The sequence below is a fragment of the Pseudorasbora parva genome, chromosome 10 (genome assembly GCF_024679245.1).
Source record: "Pseudorasbora parva isolate DD20220531a chromosome 10, ASM2467924v1, whole genome shotgun sequence".
Taxonomy (NCBI): domain Eukaryota; kingdom Metazoa; phylum Chordata; class Actinopteri; order Cypriniformes; family Gobionidae; genus Pseudorasbora; species Pseudorasbora parva.
In genome coordinates, this window is record NC_090181.1 from 25,695,309 (window position 1) to 25,712,964 (window position 17,656).

At 37.5% G+C, this 17,656-nt stretch overlaps 1 protein-coding gene across 1 annotated transcript in view; it reads left to right on the forward strand.

Annotated features, from left to right (window-relative positions):
- The first annotated feature begins 1,428 nt into the window (after window positions 1-1,428).
- The window catches only part of ryr2b (ryanodine receptor 2b (cardiac)), an 89,735-nt gene continuing 73,507 nt past the window's right edge, over window positions 1,429-17,656 (forward strand). The window contains exons 1-30 of the mRNA XM_067455682.1: window positions 1,429-1,583; window positions 3,311-3,427; window positions 3,521-3,625; window positions 3,910-3,984; window positions 4,086-4,164; window positions 4,246-4,358; window positions 4,449-4,566; window positions 6,658-6,754; window positions 6,846-6,920; window positions 7,016-7,172; window positions 7,346-7,516; window positions 9,096-9,217; window positions 9,384-9,567; window positions 9,665-9,800; window positions 9,878-9,973; window positions 10,156-10,274; window positions 10,948-11,081; window positions 11,234-11,475; window positions 11,603-11,795; window positions 11,940-12,159; window positions 12,275-12,379; window positions 13,199-13,302; window positions 13,386-13,469; window positions 13,571-13,730; window positions 13,928-14,075; window positions 14,896-15,104; window positions 15,245-15,419; window positions 15,548-15,756; window positions 16,987-17,297; window positions 17,435-17,549. Coding sequence (XP_067311783.1) covers window positions 1,539-1,583; window positions 3,311-3,427; window positions 3,521-3,625; window positions 3,910-3,984; window positions 4,086-4,164; window positions 4,246-4,358; window positions 4,449-4,566; window positions 6,658-6,754; window positions 6,846-6,920; window positions 7,016-7,172; window positions 7,346-7,516; window positions 9,096-9,217; window positions 9,384-9,567; window positions 9,665-9,800; window positions 9,878-9,973; window positions 10,156-10,274; window positions 10,948-11,081; window positions 11,234-11,475; window positions 11,603-11,795; window positions 11,940-12,159; window positions 12,275-12,379; window positions 13,199-13,302; window positions 13,386-13,469; window positions 13,571-13,730; window positions 13,928-14,075; window positions 14,896-15,104; window positions 15,245-15,419; window positions 15,548-15,756; window positions 16,987-17,297; window positions 17,435-17,549 — 4,218 coding nt within the window. The 5' untranslated portion in view covers window positions 1,429-1,538. The remainder of the gene's footprint in view (window positions 1,584-3,310; window positions 3,428-3,520; window positions 3,626-3,909; window positions 3,985-4,085; window positions 4,165-4,245; window positions 4,359-4,448; window positions 4,567-6,657; window positions 6,755-6,845; window positions 6,921-7,015; window positions 7,173-7,345; window positions 7,517-9,095; window positions 9,218-9,383; window positions 9,568-9,664; window positions 9,801-9,877; window positions 9,974-10,155; window positions 10,275-10,947; window positions 11,082-11,233; window positions 11,476-11,602; window positions 11,796-11,939; window positions 12,160-12,274; window positions 12,380-13,198; window positions 13,303-13,385; window positions 13,470-13,570; window positions 13,731-13,927; window positions 14,076-14,895; window positions 15,105-15,244; window positions 15,420-15,547; window positions 15,757-16,986; window positions 17,298-17,434; window positions 17,550-17,656) is intronic.

Genomic DNA, 17,656 nt, shown 5'->3' on the forward strand with positions numbered 1-17,656 from the left:
CCCACATGTGCACACAAGACAGGACAGGCATGTGACACCCCCCAGTCTGAGGTCCTGAGCTTTTCATTAAGGATGTCTCTGTACATTTCTGCATTCATCTGTCCCTTGATCCTGACTAGTCTCCCAGTTCCTGCTGCTGAAAAAAATCCCCACAGCATGATGCTGCCACCACTATGCTTCACTGTTTCCTCCAGACATGATGCTTGCCATTCAGACCAATTGCCATCTTTTTTTCATTAGACCAGAAAATCTTGTTTCTCATGGTCTGAGAGTCCATCAGGTGCCATGCAAATTCCAGATGGGCTGTCATGTGCTGTCTGGCCACTCTACCATACAGGCCACATTGGTGAAGTGCAGAGATGGTTGTTCTTCTGGAAGGTTCTCCTTTCTCTGCAGAGAAACTCTGGAGCTCTTTCAGAGTGACCATCGGGTTCTTGGTCACCTCCCTGACTAAGACCATTCTCCCTAGATTGGTAAGTTTGACTGGGCGGCAAGATCTAGGAATAGTCTTGGTGGTTCAAAACTTTTTCTATTTACAGATGATTGAGGCCACTGTGAACATTGGAACTTTCAATGCTAGAGACATTTTCTGTATCGTTCCCCAGATCTATGCCTTGGTACAATTCTTTCTCTGAGATCTACAGACAATTCCTTGGACTTCATGGCTTAGTTTGTGCTCTGACAAACTTCTTTCATGTTGTCATTATGGGGTATTTTTTGTAGAATTGAGGAAAAAATATGCATTTAATCCATTTTGGAATAAGGCTGTAACATAACAAAATGTGGAAAAAGTGAAGCGCTGCGAATACTTTCTAGATGCACTGTAGCCTATAGTCAAACCACAATTTATTTGACCCCTTAAAACATTTCTCACATTATCACAGTTTATTCGCTATAGTTTAAAAAATGGTAATAACATATGACAAGAACTCAGAGTTAAACTGTGTCAGAACGAATTAATCTGGATAATGTCAGATAACTTTAACAGAAAGATATGTAATGGATTACAATCAACCAATCAGCTGCCAGCTGTTAAATTTAAGTACTAAATTAGATAATATCTATTTAGTTCAACTAGTGACCAAGCAATGCCTAATTTTGTTCAGTCTGTGGTGTAAAAGGTTGCATTAGCAGTTAAAGCAAAACATGGTCAGGTCAAAGTATCTGAATAATTTAGGTCCCAATTTTTTTTTAAATCAAGTTTACTGGTAGTCCACAAATTTGGGGTATTTTATGTCACAGTTTACTGTATCTTGCTATCCTCACTTACATAAATGAACTTTTGCTTTCTTGTTTTCTTTATTTTCTTGCTTGCAAGCTTTCTCCATTGTAACTTACCAAATATGGAGAAGCCCTTTCTCTCCCACTTTAACTTTATCAGATCTCAGCAGCATTATCTCATGATGGGTGGTATCGTGGTCTCCCTGTCCTGGGATAAGTTCAGCACCTGCAGCTGGGTGAGTGGAGTTCTTCAGTCTTCTGGTTCTTACACATAGATCCCTGACCAGATCTAACGTCCAGCTACATAGTCACTGGACATGGATATTGGAGACACGGAAGATGAAATCCAGTTTCTGCGAACTGTAAGTAAAATGGGCTACTTTATACTGCCAATATGAATTAAATTAATATGTTGACCCTTTCTTTATGCTGAACTACATTTGTAACTTCTGACAGAAATAGGGCTAATTACTAAATTGCAATTGGATTTGTTATTATATTGATGTAATAGGAAATGAATTAGCTTCTTGGACTTAAACATTACATGTGGGTTACAAAATAATATATCTGAGACTTTTTGGCTATGCATATGAATACACAAGCTTGCTCCACAGATATTATCAATGTTATTTAATACAATATCATACTGATGATATGTTTACACTTGAGTGATCACTACTTTTTTTGTTGTGTCTGTTGTCATATACAGTTATAAAATGCATGAGAATTCACATTAGAGAGTGTTTTCACCATACCACTGGTGTCTATTTTTATTTTGTGTTATCAGTAACAGAGGAACTGGAGAGTCTGGTGGATGTGTGAGCTGTCCACTCTCAGCTCCATATCTCTAAAGCAGAGATAAATGTGCTCTCTCTTTCTTGCACAGATACAGTACATGCTTTCACGGATTCACTGTATGTCCTTTAGCGCATACATTTATAACAAAATGTGCAAAATATTTTTTTTTTTATATTGTTTTATTAAGAGCTTTTAAAATGTGTGGGTTCATGTTTTTCTTTTCCGGTGGGAACTTCAAACTGTAAGCACACGTGAGACCTTATTGAGGTCTCTGAAGAAACAAGCTTATAAATCAAAGAAGTTTTTCGAAAATCTAAAAGTGCAGAACATTTTTTTTGTGATAGGTAGGTTTAAGGGTATGGTTAGTGAAAGGGGGTAGAATATACAGTTTATACAGTATAAAACCATTACGTCTATGGAGAGTCCCCACAAAGATTACAGATGCGCGTGTGTGTGTGTGGTTCAGGTTCACCCTATATGTTACAGGAAAAATGTCCCCTCAGAGACACCAAAATCATTGACCTTGTGAGGACAAGCTTATAAATCATACCAAGTGATTTTTTTGTGTGAAAATGTAATAATGCAGAAAGATCTAGGTAGGTTTAAGGGTAGGGTTAGTGTAAGGGGGTAGAATATACAGTAGTTTTTACAGTATAAAAATAATGTCTACGGAAAGTCCCTATAAAACCCATTTCTGGTCAATGAAATGTAAATGACAAGCTGAAGGTTTCAGAATTCTCCCTTCACTGAATGATACGCTGATATTCAGTCCTTATAAGGCTGCATTGCAGTGCAACATAAAACACTGCTGTTCTACACACTGTGAGATGTGCAATGTTTGATCTAGTATATGGGGCTTTTTATTTGTTTAGAATTTATTTATAAAATTCATTTGACCAGGAAAGATGGGGCTCTCTAATAACAGATATTTAAAAAAAAATTTTTTAGACAAGATGTTTTTTTGACAAAGATGTATTGCCTGAATAGAATAACACATTAACACATGAGCAAAGTAGTGCTACTGAGGATAATTAATAAAATCTCATTGTAGCATGTTGCATTGTTTTTTCCCCTCTAATTTCCATTTCACAGTTTATGGTGCAATTATCCAAGTTTAATTTACATTCAAAATATTCAAAATACCATTTGTGACTTTCAGTTAAACACTTGAAGGTGTCATAACATGCCATTTTAAGCATTTTTCCATCAACCTATTTTTTTTTTTTTTAACTCATGATATCAGATAAGAGTCTATTCTTAACTGTGGTCAGTAATGTGAATGTGTTTTCAGCGGGATGAGCTGGTGTTGAGGTGTTGTTCATCAGACCCTCATCAGAAGAAACTGTGTTTAGCTGCAGAAGGTTTCGGTGACCGGTTATGTTACCTTGAGTCCACCTCCAACTCAAAAGTATGATGCTCATTTACTCGTTTAAGTCACTGCTATGTGTAAGAACAATCTCCGCATGATCATATGCCTCAAAAACATTCCTCTCGTTAACAGAATGTTCCAGCAGACCTTTCCGTGTGCGTGTTTGTTCTTGACCAGTGTCTGTCTGTCCGGGCGCTGCAGGAGATGCTGGCCAACCGTGAAGACCAGTGTGCAGGGGTGGGTAATGTATTGAAAGGGGCAGTTTTCAGCAAACGAGGATTTAGTGGATACATTTTCAGTAGAACATGTCACACATAAACCATCTTTCACAAATTTGGGTCACAACTTTTAAATTCTAAAAAGATGAAATAAATGGATCAAAAGGGACTGTCATTAAATGCGGTTCTTTTGAACTTTCTATTAATCAAAGAATCATAAATAATAAGAAGCACAACTGTTTTCAACAATAATAATAATAAGACATTTTACACTATAAAATATCACAGAGAGTTTTGTTTCAGTACCTTGAGGCAGCTGGGCGTCGTACTCTGCTTTATGGCCAGGCAGTTCTGTTTCGACATGTCTACAGCAACATGGTAAGACCAGTTTTTATATTCCTTGTTATTAATTAGTGGCTTCCAATCAATATGGGTACTATGAAGCTTAAATTTGGTATCTGCTGTCTCTTCTTGTTTAGTATCTTTGCTGCCTGTCCACATCAGGTGTCTCCTCTGACAAATTGGCTTTTGATGTTGGTTTGCAGGATGAAACAAAAGGTAAGTTCATATTCTCTTTCTGTATGTGAAATGTGTGGGAATGTTTTGATAAAGACTAGGGCTGTTGTTTTATGGTTTCAGGGGAGGTGTGTTGGTGGACGGTTCACCCTGCATCCAAACAGAGGTCAGAGGGTGAGAAAGTCAGAGTGGGTGATGATCTCATCTTAGTTAGTGTTTCCTCTGAGAGATACCTAGTGAGTGAATCAATTCATTCTGTTCATCTATTTGTCTGTCTGTATATCAGTATTTGTATTAAATGTGACAACCTGTCTCTCTCTTTCTAGCATGTGTCGTGGAGTATCGGTGAAGGTAATGACAATGGCATTGGCCGGGTGGATGCTGCCTTTCAGCAAACATTGTGGAGTGTGGCCCCTGTTTCCTCTGGAACTGTGGAGACGCAGGGTAGAGGACCAATTTTACAAAAAATTTAAATATTTTTTTAGTATATTGTCAAAAGTTTTGGGACGACTCCCTTTACATGCACATGACCATTAATGACATCCCATTCTTTGTTTAATGTAGGGTTTAATATGGAGTTGGTTCACCCTTTGCCGCTATAACAGTTTTAACTCGCATGGGAAGGCTTTCCACAGGATTTGGAATGTGTTTTTGGGAATTTTTACCATTTTTCTAGAAGTGCATTTGTGAGGTCAGGCAAAGATGTTGGATGAGAAGGCCTGGCTCGCCGTCTCCGCTCTAATTCATCCCAAAGTTGTTCTATCGGGTTTAGGTGAGGACTCTGTGAAGGCTCTGTGAAGTTCTTCCACACCAAACGCGCTCATCCATGTCTTTATGGACATTTTTTTTTGCACTGGTGCGCAGTCATGCTGGAACAGGAAGGGGCCATCCCCAAACTGTTCCCACAAAGTTGAGAGCATGATATTGCCCAAAATGTCTTGCTATGCTGAAGCATTAAGAGTTCCTTTCACTGGAAATAAGGGGCCAAGCCCAACCCCTGAAAAACAACCCCACACCATACTCCCCCCTCAATCAAACTTTACATTTGGCACAATGCAGTCAGATAAGTACCGTTCTCCTGGCAACCACCAAACCCAGACTCGTTCATCGGATTGCTAGACACACAAGCTTGATTCGTCACTCCACTGCTCTAGAGTCCAGTGGGCTTGTGCTTTACACCACTGCATTTAATACTTTGCATTGAACTTGGTGATGTAAGGTTTGGATGCAGCTCCTTGGCCACAGAAACCCATTCCATGAAGCTCTCTATGCACTGTTCTTGAGCTAATCTGATGGCTATGAAGTTTGGAGGTCTGTAGCTGTTGACTCTTCAGAAAGTTGGTGACCTCTGCACACTGTGTGCCTCAGCATGCGCTGACCCCGCTCTGGGATTTTACGTGGCCTACCAATTTGTGGCGGAGTTGCTGTTTTTCCCAATTGCTTCCACTTTGTTATAATACCACTAACAGTTGCCTGTGGAATAAATATTTAGTAGTGAGGAAATTTCACAAATGGACTTATTGCACAGGTGGAAACCTATCACGTGACCACGCTTGAATTCACTGATCTCCTGAGAGCGACCCATTCTTTCACAAATGTTTGTAGAAGCGTCTGTATGCGTAGGTGCTTGATTTTATATGCTTGTGGCCATAGAAGTGATTGGAACACTAAATTCAATTATTTGCACGGGTGTCCCAATACTTTTGGCAATGTAGTGTATATGTAAAAAAAAGTTGCTGCCTTACATTTAAGTAGCCTACAGTCAACTTGAATGGTCAAGTAATTTCAACTTAAATTACATTAAACTAACTTAAAGCTACACTGTGTACCTTTTTATTCTTAGTTAAAAACAATTAGTTATTTCAAAAATATATGTGCTCATTAATGTATATATACTTCTTTCAATTAATAAAGTATTCTCTTAAGTTTATAATATGCCATTGAAAATACATACGGGTGAGGGGTTCGAATGCTGGTCGCCATGTTGCCCCTCCATCTTGAAAGTACATTACCCAAAAAGGGACATACCCGTAAATTCGTCTTTCGCATTTTAACACTCAATGGCACTGTGTCGAATGTAAGGAGGGGGATTGCCATGTTAATCTTGGACTAAATCGTAGTCAAAACGGAATCAGAATTGAGAGTAACAGAAACTATTATTCACTTCATGGTCATATACCTTTACACCGCTAGATGGGGGAAAATATCACACAGTGTAGCTTTAAGAAAATGAGTTGAATCCTGTATATGAAGTTGAAAATTGCTTAACTTATTTTGATGAATTACAGCAATGTAATAAACATACGTTGGCATAACTTATTGATTATATAATTTTTTACACACACGCACACGCACACACACACACAGTGTGTGTATATATATATATATATATATATATATATATATATATATATATATATATATATATATATAATCTATATTATTGTTATTTTTGCAATATATTAGAAATAATATTAGATATTTTAGCTGGAGGTAAACGATGTCATTTTTTTTTATTTTAATTTTGAACTGTAGGTCATGTGCGAGGAGGAGACACTGTGCGTTTGCTACATGGACACACAGATGAATGTTTGACCATTCCTGCAGTGGAACACAGACGGGAGGAGCGCAGGTAAGAGAGGTCACCTTTCTGAGTAGAGATAGTTTATTATTAACATTTATTACATCTTTTCCCTTCATGACCATTTTTCCTTTCTTCCCAGATCTGTCCATTTTGAGGGAGGCTTGGTATCTCTTCAGGCTCGATCTTTATGGAGGCTCGAAATGTTGCATGTTGCGTAGGTGTTTCTTCAACTAATTAGCGAATGGCAGTGAGTTAAAAGTCGATTCCCTCCATGTTTGTCAGACTGTTTTGGTAAACGATTGTTTACAGGTGGAGCTGTAGCCACACTCACTGGGGTCAGCCGTTCCGCCTTCGGCACCTTACCACCGGATCATACTTGGGACTGACTCACAATCAGGGACTCCAGCTGATGGAAAGAGAGAGAGCCGATGTTAAAAGTACAGCATTCTCCTTCCGTGCTTCAAAGGTTGGATAATATCAGCTCTAAATTCAACATAGCCAGATAAACCATTTAATAATCAATAAATAGTTGTGGTTACAGAGTATAATCAGATTTTTTGGTGTATAATAAGTTTGTTGTTGTGGTGTGAAATACATTTTTTATGATTAATGCAAATTATTTTCACTGTATTTTTATAGGAAGGAAGCCAGGAGAGCTCACATTTTGTTAAGAGGAGAGATGGCATGGGTGTACCTGAGATCAAATATGGAGACTCTCTCTGCTTCATTCAGCACATTGACACAGGGCTTTGGCTTACATATCAGACCACTGACTCTAAGAGACAGAAGGAAAGCGTGCCACAGAGACAGGTAAACATGTTAAAGGGATAGTTCACTTTGAAATTAAATTGTGATATGTTTTAGCTTACCTCATGGGCATCCGAGATGTAGGAGTATTTGTTTCCCCAGTAGTTTCAATTTTGATCATTTTAGGTCAAACCGTTCTTGTCTGTGCCTCACATAATGCAGGTCTATGGTCACCACCTCAAAGAGCATACACAGAGAAGTCCAAATTAAACAATCCCCCATCGTAAGTACACACTGATGGCCTAAGACACGAAACAAGCGGTTTATGTGAGAAAACAAACAGTATTTATATCGTTTTTACCTCTTGTACACCACTACGTCCAACTGATCCGAGGGCACGCGTGCGTGTTTCCTGTTGTGACATTCATGCGTTCTCGCTTTAGTCTGCGCAAGCGCGGAAAGCGCCGGAAGTGTATCTCTTTGTGCGTGTACGTCTCTCATTGTTTACACAGAAATTTGGAAAGTGTTACATTTCACTGTGAAGATCTAAACATATTTAGACGTACAGGACATCGCAATGGAAGAAGATTTCGATATATTACAGGCAATGTTGAATTTTTTTCACAACCATATTTATTTGAACCAGAATACACTGATCAAGAATGTGATACCACTTCCGGCGCTTTCCGCGCTTGTGCAGACTAAAGCCAGAACGCGCGAATGTCACAACAGGAAACACGCACGCGCGCCCTCGGATCAGTTTGACGTAGTGGTGTACAAGATGTAAAAACGATATAAATACTGTTCGTTTTCTCACACAAACCGCTCATTTTGTGTCTTAGGCCATCAGTGTGTACTTACGATGGGGGATTGTTTAATTTGGACTTCTCTGTGTATGCTCTTTGAGGTGGTGACCATAGACCTGCATTATGTGAGGCACAGACAAGAACGGTTTGACCTAAAATGATCAAAACTGAAACATCTCGGATGCACATGAGTTAAGCTAAAACATATCAAAATTTAATTTCAAAATGAACTATCCCTTTAATAAATCAAATAAGGTCCAAAAACTAACTAGATAAGAACACTTACAGTACAGTTCAAAAGTTTGGGATCGGTAAGATTTGTATTAATGTTTATGAAATATTATTATTATGAAGTATTTTATGCTCACCAAGACTGCATTTACTTGGTCTAAAATGCAGTAAAAACAAATCACAATTTGAGTATTTGAACATATTTTAAAATGTAATTTATTTATCTGATGGCAAAGCTGAATGTTCAGAATCATTACTTCAGTCTTGTGTCACATGATCCTTCAGATATCATTCTAATATTTGCTGCTCAAGAAACATTTTTTTTATAATAAAATCAATGTTGAAAACAGTTGTGCTGCTTAATAATTTTGTGAAAAGGAAGTAAAAAAAATAGCCTTTATTTAAAATATTTAAAATGTTTAACATTATAAATGTCTTTACTGTCACTTTGGATAATTTTTATGCATCCTTGCATCTTTAAATCACACTGACCCCAAACTCAGGTACTGCAAGTAAATAAACCAGAATTTTTAATTTTTTTATTGTTTTGTCTAATATTTGAATTCTGGTTCAAATGCATGAAGTGAAGTGGTTCTCTCTCGCAGGCTGTTTTGCAAGCAGAAGGTCACATGGATGACGGAATCACCCTGTCTCGCTCTCAGCGGGAGGAGTCACAAGCTGCTTGTTTAATCCGTACCTCTGCTCTTCTCTTCTCACAATTCATTAGGTGAAATAGAAAATAATGCAGTGATATCAGACAGAATAGTGTGTGCTTATCAACTTTGCTTAAGCATTTCAAATTCCAACACTTTTAAAATCCTTTTAAAAGGCCCAAAAGTATGTTCAAAGAAGCACATTTATGTTTCATAATGAATTTTTTTTTATTTCTGAAGGGGACTAGAGGATGTCAGTCAGAAGGAAAACATTACTGATCTAATTCTTCCATTTGAGATGGTCCGCCTGACACTGCAGGATTTGCTTGGTTATTTTCAATGTCCTGAAATGGGTCAAGACCACAAGTTCAGACAGGGAGATATTAGAGCACTGAAGAACAGACAAAATCTCTTCCAAGATGAGGTAATACCTGCAGCAAACGAGACAGCTCATGTAGCCACACACTGCAATAACATCTGAATTGTTTACTTTTTGTTTTGCTTCATTGTGCCTTTTTCAGGGTATAATCACTCTGGTGCTGGACTGCATCGACCACCTGCATGTGTACCACAGTGCGGCTCATTTTGCAGAGGCTGCTGGGAAAGAGGCGGCAGAGTCGTGGGAAACGATTTTGAACTCTTTTTATGAGCTTCTAGGTATAGACTGGCTTTAGTTTGATAGATTTGTTTTGAAGGTTTAGCTTGGGTTTACAAAATTTCCATTTTCCATACAGCTGCCCTTATCAGAGGTAATCGGAACAACTGTGCCCAGTTTTCTGGATCCTTGGACTGGCTGGTCAGCAGACTGGAGAGGCTGGAGGCCTCCTCTGGTAGGTGTCTTGCAGAATGATTTACTTTGTGTTGTGACTAGAATGTCTAAGTTGATTTTAGAGTCTAAACATGATGTCAAAAAGAGTCTCCCCTCAATTGTTTCTTCTTCTCCTTCTCCTCCTTCTCCTTCTCCTTCTCCTTCTCCTTCTTCTTCTTCTTCTTCTTCTTCTTCTTCTTTTAGGAATATTGGAAGTGCTACATTGTGTTTTAGTAGAAAGTCCTGAAGCTTTGAATGTGATTAAGGAAAGCCACATTAAATCTATCATCACACTTCTGGACAAGCATGGAAGGAACCATAAGGTAATTACAGTACCATTCGAAAGTTTGGGGTCTAGGAGATTAAAAAATAAATTAAAAAATTGTTTTAGGCTCAGCAAGACTGCATTTATTTGATCAAAATTACAGTAGAAACAGTAATATTGTGAAATGTTCTATATATAATATAGATTTTATACGTTTAAAATGTACACTGTTAAAAAAAATTAATATCTCAATTGAAAAATGTCTAGTGACTGATCACATCTAAATTTTTCAGTTGGCCAAATTTAATTTCTGAGAATTGATGCAATTTAATTCAGAGAAATTCAATTTGGCCAACTAAAAAAATTAGATGTGATGAGTCACTAGACATTTTTCAATTGGAGACATAATTTTTTTTTACAGTGTAATTTATTCCTGATTTTTCATCAGCGGTTAAACAGTTAAGCTGCTTAATATTTTTATGGACTGCACAATAATTTGTTCAGGATTTTTTGGGATGAATGAGAAAGTTTAAAAGAACTGCATTTCTTTTGTAACTTTATAAATGTCTTTCTTTACTGTCACTTTTGATCAATTTAATGTGTCCTTGCTGAATAAAAGTATTAAATAATTTACACTACTCCAAACTGTAGTATATTTATGTGTTCTGTGATGATTGCTTAATTCGTTTTACTATTTGTATCATATTTGTGTGTTTTTATTGCATCTGCAGATCTTGGATGTGTTGTGCTCACTCTGTGTGTGTCATGGCGTGGCTGTCCGCTCTAATCAGAATTTGATTTGTGACACACTGCTGCCAGAAAGAGACCTGCTGCTACAGACAAGACTGGTTAACCAAGTTTTCAGGTGCCCTTTTATCAATAAAAAAAGCAAATTTAGAGTTTTTTTAGCATATTAGCATATATATTATAGTCTGTTATAATATAGAAATTGACCAAACAATGAGAATAAATGTTATGTTAAATGTTAAATCTCATAAAAGATGTTTCTCTGTTTAGTGTACGTCCAAACATCTTCCTGTGTGCAAGAGATGACTGCGCCCAGTACAGGAAGTGGTATTATGAGGTTGTAGTTGAGAAGGTGGAGCCTTTTGTGACAGCAGAGCCTACTCACCTGCGAGTGGGTTGGGCCAGCACTGAAGGGTACCATCCCTCCCCCACAGGGGGTCACAGCTGGGGGTCAAATGGTGTTGGAGACGACCTCTGCTCTTATGGCTTCGATGGACTCCAGCTCTGGGCAGGTAAGATACTATAAGCTTATACACTACCGTTCAAATGTTTGGGGGCAGTAAGATATTCAGCAAAGATGCATTACATAAAAAATAAATAAATGTGAAATCTAAACAAAGTTTCTGTATTCTTTCCAAGGAGGTGTAGGTCGAAGGGTCACCTCACCCAGCCAGCACCTGTTAAGGGAGGATGATGTCATTAGTTGCTGTCTTGACCTTAGTGCAACATGCATCTCCTTTCGGGTCAATGGACAGCCAGTTCAAGGCATGCTGGAGAACTTCAAAGTTGATGGGCTGCTGTTTCCTGTGGTCAGCTTCTCAGCTGGAGTGCAGTGAGTTACCTTCGAATGTTTTTTGATTCGAAGCATTGTAACAAAACATGGAAAATGAACTCATTTTATTTTTAATCAACCTCACCATTTAAATGTAGGACCCTCACTAAAATAAATAGTGTCTGATTTTTTTCCCCCCATCAGGGTGCGTGTGATGCTTGGGGCTCGGCAGGGAGAGTTTAGGTTTCTTCCTCCTGCTGGTTTCTCTCCGTGCGCTGAAGCGCTCCTCCCCAAAACCTGCTGCAAGCTGGAAATGTGTCAGGAACTCACACGAAGTCACAATGAAATACAGCGTGACCTATTAGGCCCTGTGATCCCTATTAGTCCAGTGACCTTTACACCCATTCCAGTTGATTCCAGCCAGGTACTTTCAATTTTAAGTACCACCATTAAAGCACAATTATTTCCAGCCACAATCTGTCTTGCATCAACTTGTGTGAGTATCTGATACCCCTGCCCTCAACTTTGTATCTTGTCAGGTTGAACAGCCTCCACAGCTGGAGCAGATCAAAGAAAGATTAGCAGAAAATCTCCATGAACTCTGGCTTATTGACAAAATAGAGCAGGGCTGGAACTGTGGACCTGTAAGTATCTAAGGGCGTTTTCACACCTGGCTCGTATGGAGCATTTGTTTCAGAACCTGACACGTTTTCTCCCTTCAGTTCGTTTAATCATATGCTCGGATCCACACCAAAACAGTCCGTCCGAAATCAACTGAAAGAGGTTGTCTCAGCAAAGGTGAAAATCACCTTTGGAGCAGTTTGGTTGTTGTGAGAAAGCAATATGACCCAAGCTGTATCACAATTCATAAGGGGAAATGTGTATGTGTTCCATAAAAAGCAGCAGTGTCTGGTTTCATGTATTTGAGCACAGTACTACATTTGAAAACCAAAGTTAAAGTTTCATCTCAAAATCCTATTGCAACTCTTCGAAACAGGACATGCTTTCCCGACAAAGCCTTTCTTGTCGCTCTAACTGGTAAATTATATATATATATATATATATATATATATATATATATATATATATATATATATATATATATATATATATATATATATATATATATATATATATATATATATATATATAGAATTTATATATAAAGTAAGGAACAGTTCCATTTAAATTTCCACTTAAACTTAATTCTCTCAGCATGATTACAATAAGCTCACAGCCTGGAATTCTCAGCACGGATGGACCACGTTGGCATGCAATGGAACGAACGGTTAAGCAACCACAAACGATTTGGCCCAATGGTGTAAAAACATCTATTATAAAAAATGTAAGTCCCTGATTCGGAACAAAGTAAAAAATCCAGCGGTTTGAAAACGCCCTAATAACATCCATTCAATTGCTCCATCTCATTCTGGAGTATATTAAAACGGCATCTCTACTCCTAGGTTAAAGATGAGAGCAAAAAAGTACATCCTTGTCTAGTTGAGTTTTCCAAACTTCCAGATCAGGAACGGATTCATAACCTTCAGTCATCTGAGGACATCCTCAGGTATGCCGTTTATTTTTGGTGCCTAATATATACTATTAATCAGCTCTCTGTTATTAATGATGCTTTCTTTTGTGTTGTGGAAGGACTCTTCTGGCTTTTGGTGTCCATATTGGACTCTCTGATGAACATGCAGAGGAGAATGTGAAATATGTTCGCCTTTCAAATAAGTATATCAAAATAAAATTCCTCACTAAGACACTTGAAATTTAAAATAAATTCCAATTACATCATCCTTGTTATATGAAATCTAAATACATCATCTGTCCAGGTATGAGCTATGGAACGGATATAAACCAGCCCCTGTGGATCAGTCCTGTGTTGTGCTAACAGCTTCCCAGGAAGAGCTGGTGGAAAAACTGGCTGAGAATGAACACAACATCTGGGCCAGAGAGCATATCAGGCAGGGTTGGAGCTTTGGACAACAGCAGGTGGAAATTAGTATTTTATTGAAAACAAACAATATAAATGTGATTTTAAGAATTATTTTTCATTAATGGAATGCAAATGCAAAATGTGCCCATATGTAGTACTTGAAAACAAACGGTATATCTCCAACTTGTATTTTTGTGTATGATGAATGTAAAAATAATAGCTTCTCATGGTATACTGTATCTCTTTGTTCCAGGATGTAAAGTGTAAGAGAAGTATGCAACTAGTTCCATTTTCCCTGTTGGATGAAAAGAGCAAACAGGCTGGTAGAGGTGCCATGAGGGATGCTCTGGGTACCCTTCTTGGCTTAGGATACACTGTAGAGCCGCTGGAGCAAGAACATGGTGGGACCATTGTCCTTTTTTGGCAGTATAGTTTGAAGAATTGACATTTGGACAATTGGATAAATTTCAAACTTATTTATGAAGTTTACTTAAAGCACATTTTGGTTTTAGTTGTTTGCTGTTGATACATGGTAAATGTTAATATATGCTTAATATTTTAATAATTTTAAATGGTGTCCTCATACATTTCTATACACTACTGTTGATAAGTTTGTTGTTAGAATGATTTGAATGAAAATGAAATGAGATGAGATGAAAAAAAAATGATGAGAATGAAAAAAAAAAACAACAACAACAATTTTTATTCCGTAATGATGCATTACATTTACAGTAAATACTTTTACATTATTTAAAAAAAAAAATCTAAATATTGTTCTTTTGAACTTTCTTTTCATTAAAGATTTGAGATTTTTTGTAATTAATTAAATGTTAAGCAGCACATCCATTTTGAATTGACAATAATAAATGTTTCTTGAGCACCAAATCAGTATATTACACTGATTTCTTAAGGATCATGTGACACTGAAGACTGGAGTAATGGCTGCTAAAAAAAATACAGCATTGCCATCACAGGAATAAATTACATTTTAAAATACATTCATAGAAAACAGTTATTTTAAAATATAATCATGTGTAGTTATAATTATAATCATATAATCATATTTCACAATATTACAGTTTTTACTTTATTTCCTGAAATAAATGCAGCCTTGATGAGCATAAGAGACAGTTTTCAAAAAATCTTTAAAAAAATGAAACCTTTTGAATGGTATTGTATGTAAATCAACATTAACATTTGTTACATTTTTGTCTCCCATAGCCTCAGGTAGCAATATTAAATCTATGGCTGCAGAGAGATTTCGGATTTTCCGTGTGGAGCAGCCCTTTGCAGTGCATTGTGGCAAATGGTACTTTGAGTTTGAGGCCGTATCTGATGGACAGATGAGAGTGGGCTGGGCACGACCTGGATGTAAACCTGACGTGGATCTTGGGTCAGATGATCAGGCCTTTGTGTTTGATGGTTCTAAGGTATTTCAATGATAATTTATGATGTCAAAGCACATTTTACTGAGCTTGATTATATATTAACCATGAGAGGCCTTTATGAACATTTAAAAATCGAAAAAGGTAATATACTTTTCATTTATCTCTTACACTGCATGTTTCAGGGGCAGTGGTGGCATGGTGGGGAAGAGCAATTGGGTGGCCGCTGGAAGAGGGGAGATGTAATTGGCTGTTTGTTGGACCTGACTACATGCACTATGATGGTTACTCTTAATGGAGAGCTACTGCTAAACAGTCGTGGTTCTGAACTGGCTGGAAAGGACTTTAATATATCTGATGGTAAGTTCTCTGTGGTAATTTTCCATTTTGACATGTAATTATCAAATTTATTTGAATAATATATTTAAATGGATATTTTTTTATTTGTATAACACATTTCTCGCTGTCTTCTCTTTGATAAATTCTAGGTTTCCTGCCTGTTTGTAGTATAGGGATAAATCAGGTGGGTCGTCTAAATTTGGGTCGTCAGGTTGATTCACTGAGATACTTCGGTGTTTGTGGCCTACAAGAGGGATACCAGCCCTTTGGTCTGAACATGAGCAAAGAGCTACCTCTGTGGATGAGCTGGAGAGAGCCTTTGTTCATTCCTATACCCGATGACCATCCTAACATACAAGTTAGTTCATTAACATAAACTTTATCATATCAGATTTTATTATTAGGGGTGTAGGCACCTATTGTTATCATTGGCGTTCTTTTTCTTCTTTTTCTTCCACTCTGGAAGTCTATGGCAGCCCATAGAACTGTGTACGGGAAAGTTATTAAATTTGGAACACTGACAGAAGACAGTCTAAACTGTCACCATAGCAAATTTGGAGTCTCTAAATTAATCCCTCTAGCGCCACCATCTGTCCATAGTTTGGCTTATGTTTGTGCTCATAAATTTTGAAGAAACAAAATTATCCCCTCTGATTCCTTGGCTCAAGATGATTCGATTGCACCCTAACCCTATGACGTCATTTTCCAGCATGAACATTTTCCTGCCTTTTAGAATTTTCCGAAAAACCTGCTTTTTCAAACTCCTCCTAGACGGTTTATCTGATTTGCATGAAAATGTAATCAGATCATCTTCAGACAATCCCAACAAAGTCAATTAGTCAAAGCGTTTTCGAATAACATGCAAACACATTTTACACAGCGCTTGAGAAAATAGACATAAGGCTGTATCTCCGCAATGCAGTCGTATTCTGATCAAACTTTGTACATATCATCACAAGCATGACCCGGGGCTACATGCTGTGTTTCGGCATAGCACCACCTACTGGTCAAAAGATATGAAAAAATATATATTTTTGCTTATAACTTCTGAATGGTTTGCCTAAAAAAATCATAAAATATTCAGGGCTGCATGATGAGTTGAATATATTTTTTTTCATATCGGCTATTTTGGGTGTCAGTCATATTGAATGTTGTAATAAAGTTTACTTTAAAGACTCACACAGGAGTCATATCCTTAGATTCCTGAATCATTGCGAAATAAAACATTTTAGGTTTCATTTTATGGTTTGTTAAATGTATTGATTTAGCGTTTAAACCTAAACCTGTAATTTTTTTACAGTCTATGGTTTAAAAGTTTGCGAATATCTTTGAAGTCTTATTTGAGAGGAAACCAAAATAGAAAAATCGGTATACTATCAAAGTGTATCGAAGATATTTTCCCCAAAATATGTTGAAAATATGTTGTGGACACAATATTTATTTTATTTTATTATTTCCATCCATTAAATGTCCTTTATTTAAGTCAAAATCACTACAACTAAATTTCTCAGTACATTTCTGAATTATTTTATGATCTCGTACATACAATGTTATGTATTTATACAATTATGTTCAAATTTCTACCCAGGTGATTCGTGTCGGAACTGTCGACAACACCCCCTGTCTGAAAGTAGCACATAAGTTTTTTGGGCAGCAGGAAAGGAGCACAAGTTATGTTGGATTTTACCGTCTGAGCATGCCAGTAGAGTGCGCACAGGTGTTCTCCAGCCTCAGCGAGGTCAGCAGCGGTGTGGTGTGCCACCTCAAAGATCCAGAGGAAGGAGAAGCAGAGTCTGACTTTGAGTTATTGATGAAAGCTCACAAATACACAGGATCCAGAGATGAACTCAATAATCACAAGGACCACAGTCAGGAGAAGCCATCTAGACTCAAGCACCGGTGAGTTCACTTCATTCCTCCTTGTTCACGTTTGCTTCTAGAACATCAAACATAATTGAACTAACATGATTCATCTAAAGAGGAGAATCTATTGACTGAAATTGTCTTTACATACCTGTATCAACTGATGACTGCAGGTTTATGTTGAAGAAGAAAACTGAGTTAAACACCAGTCACTCATCAGCTCGTCTGTCGGAGGACGTGCTGGCCATTGAGAAAGATGAAGACAACTGCCTTGTTCGCTGCACTACGGTAGACAATAACCCCTTTCTTGTCGAGCCATTTGTTTCTGGATGCTGAATGGGACCTTGTGAGCTTGTTTCAAGCAAGTAGTCTTGATTTAGAGTACATTTACCATG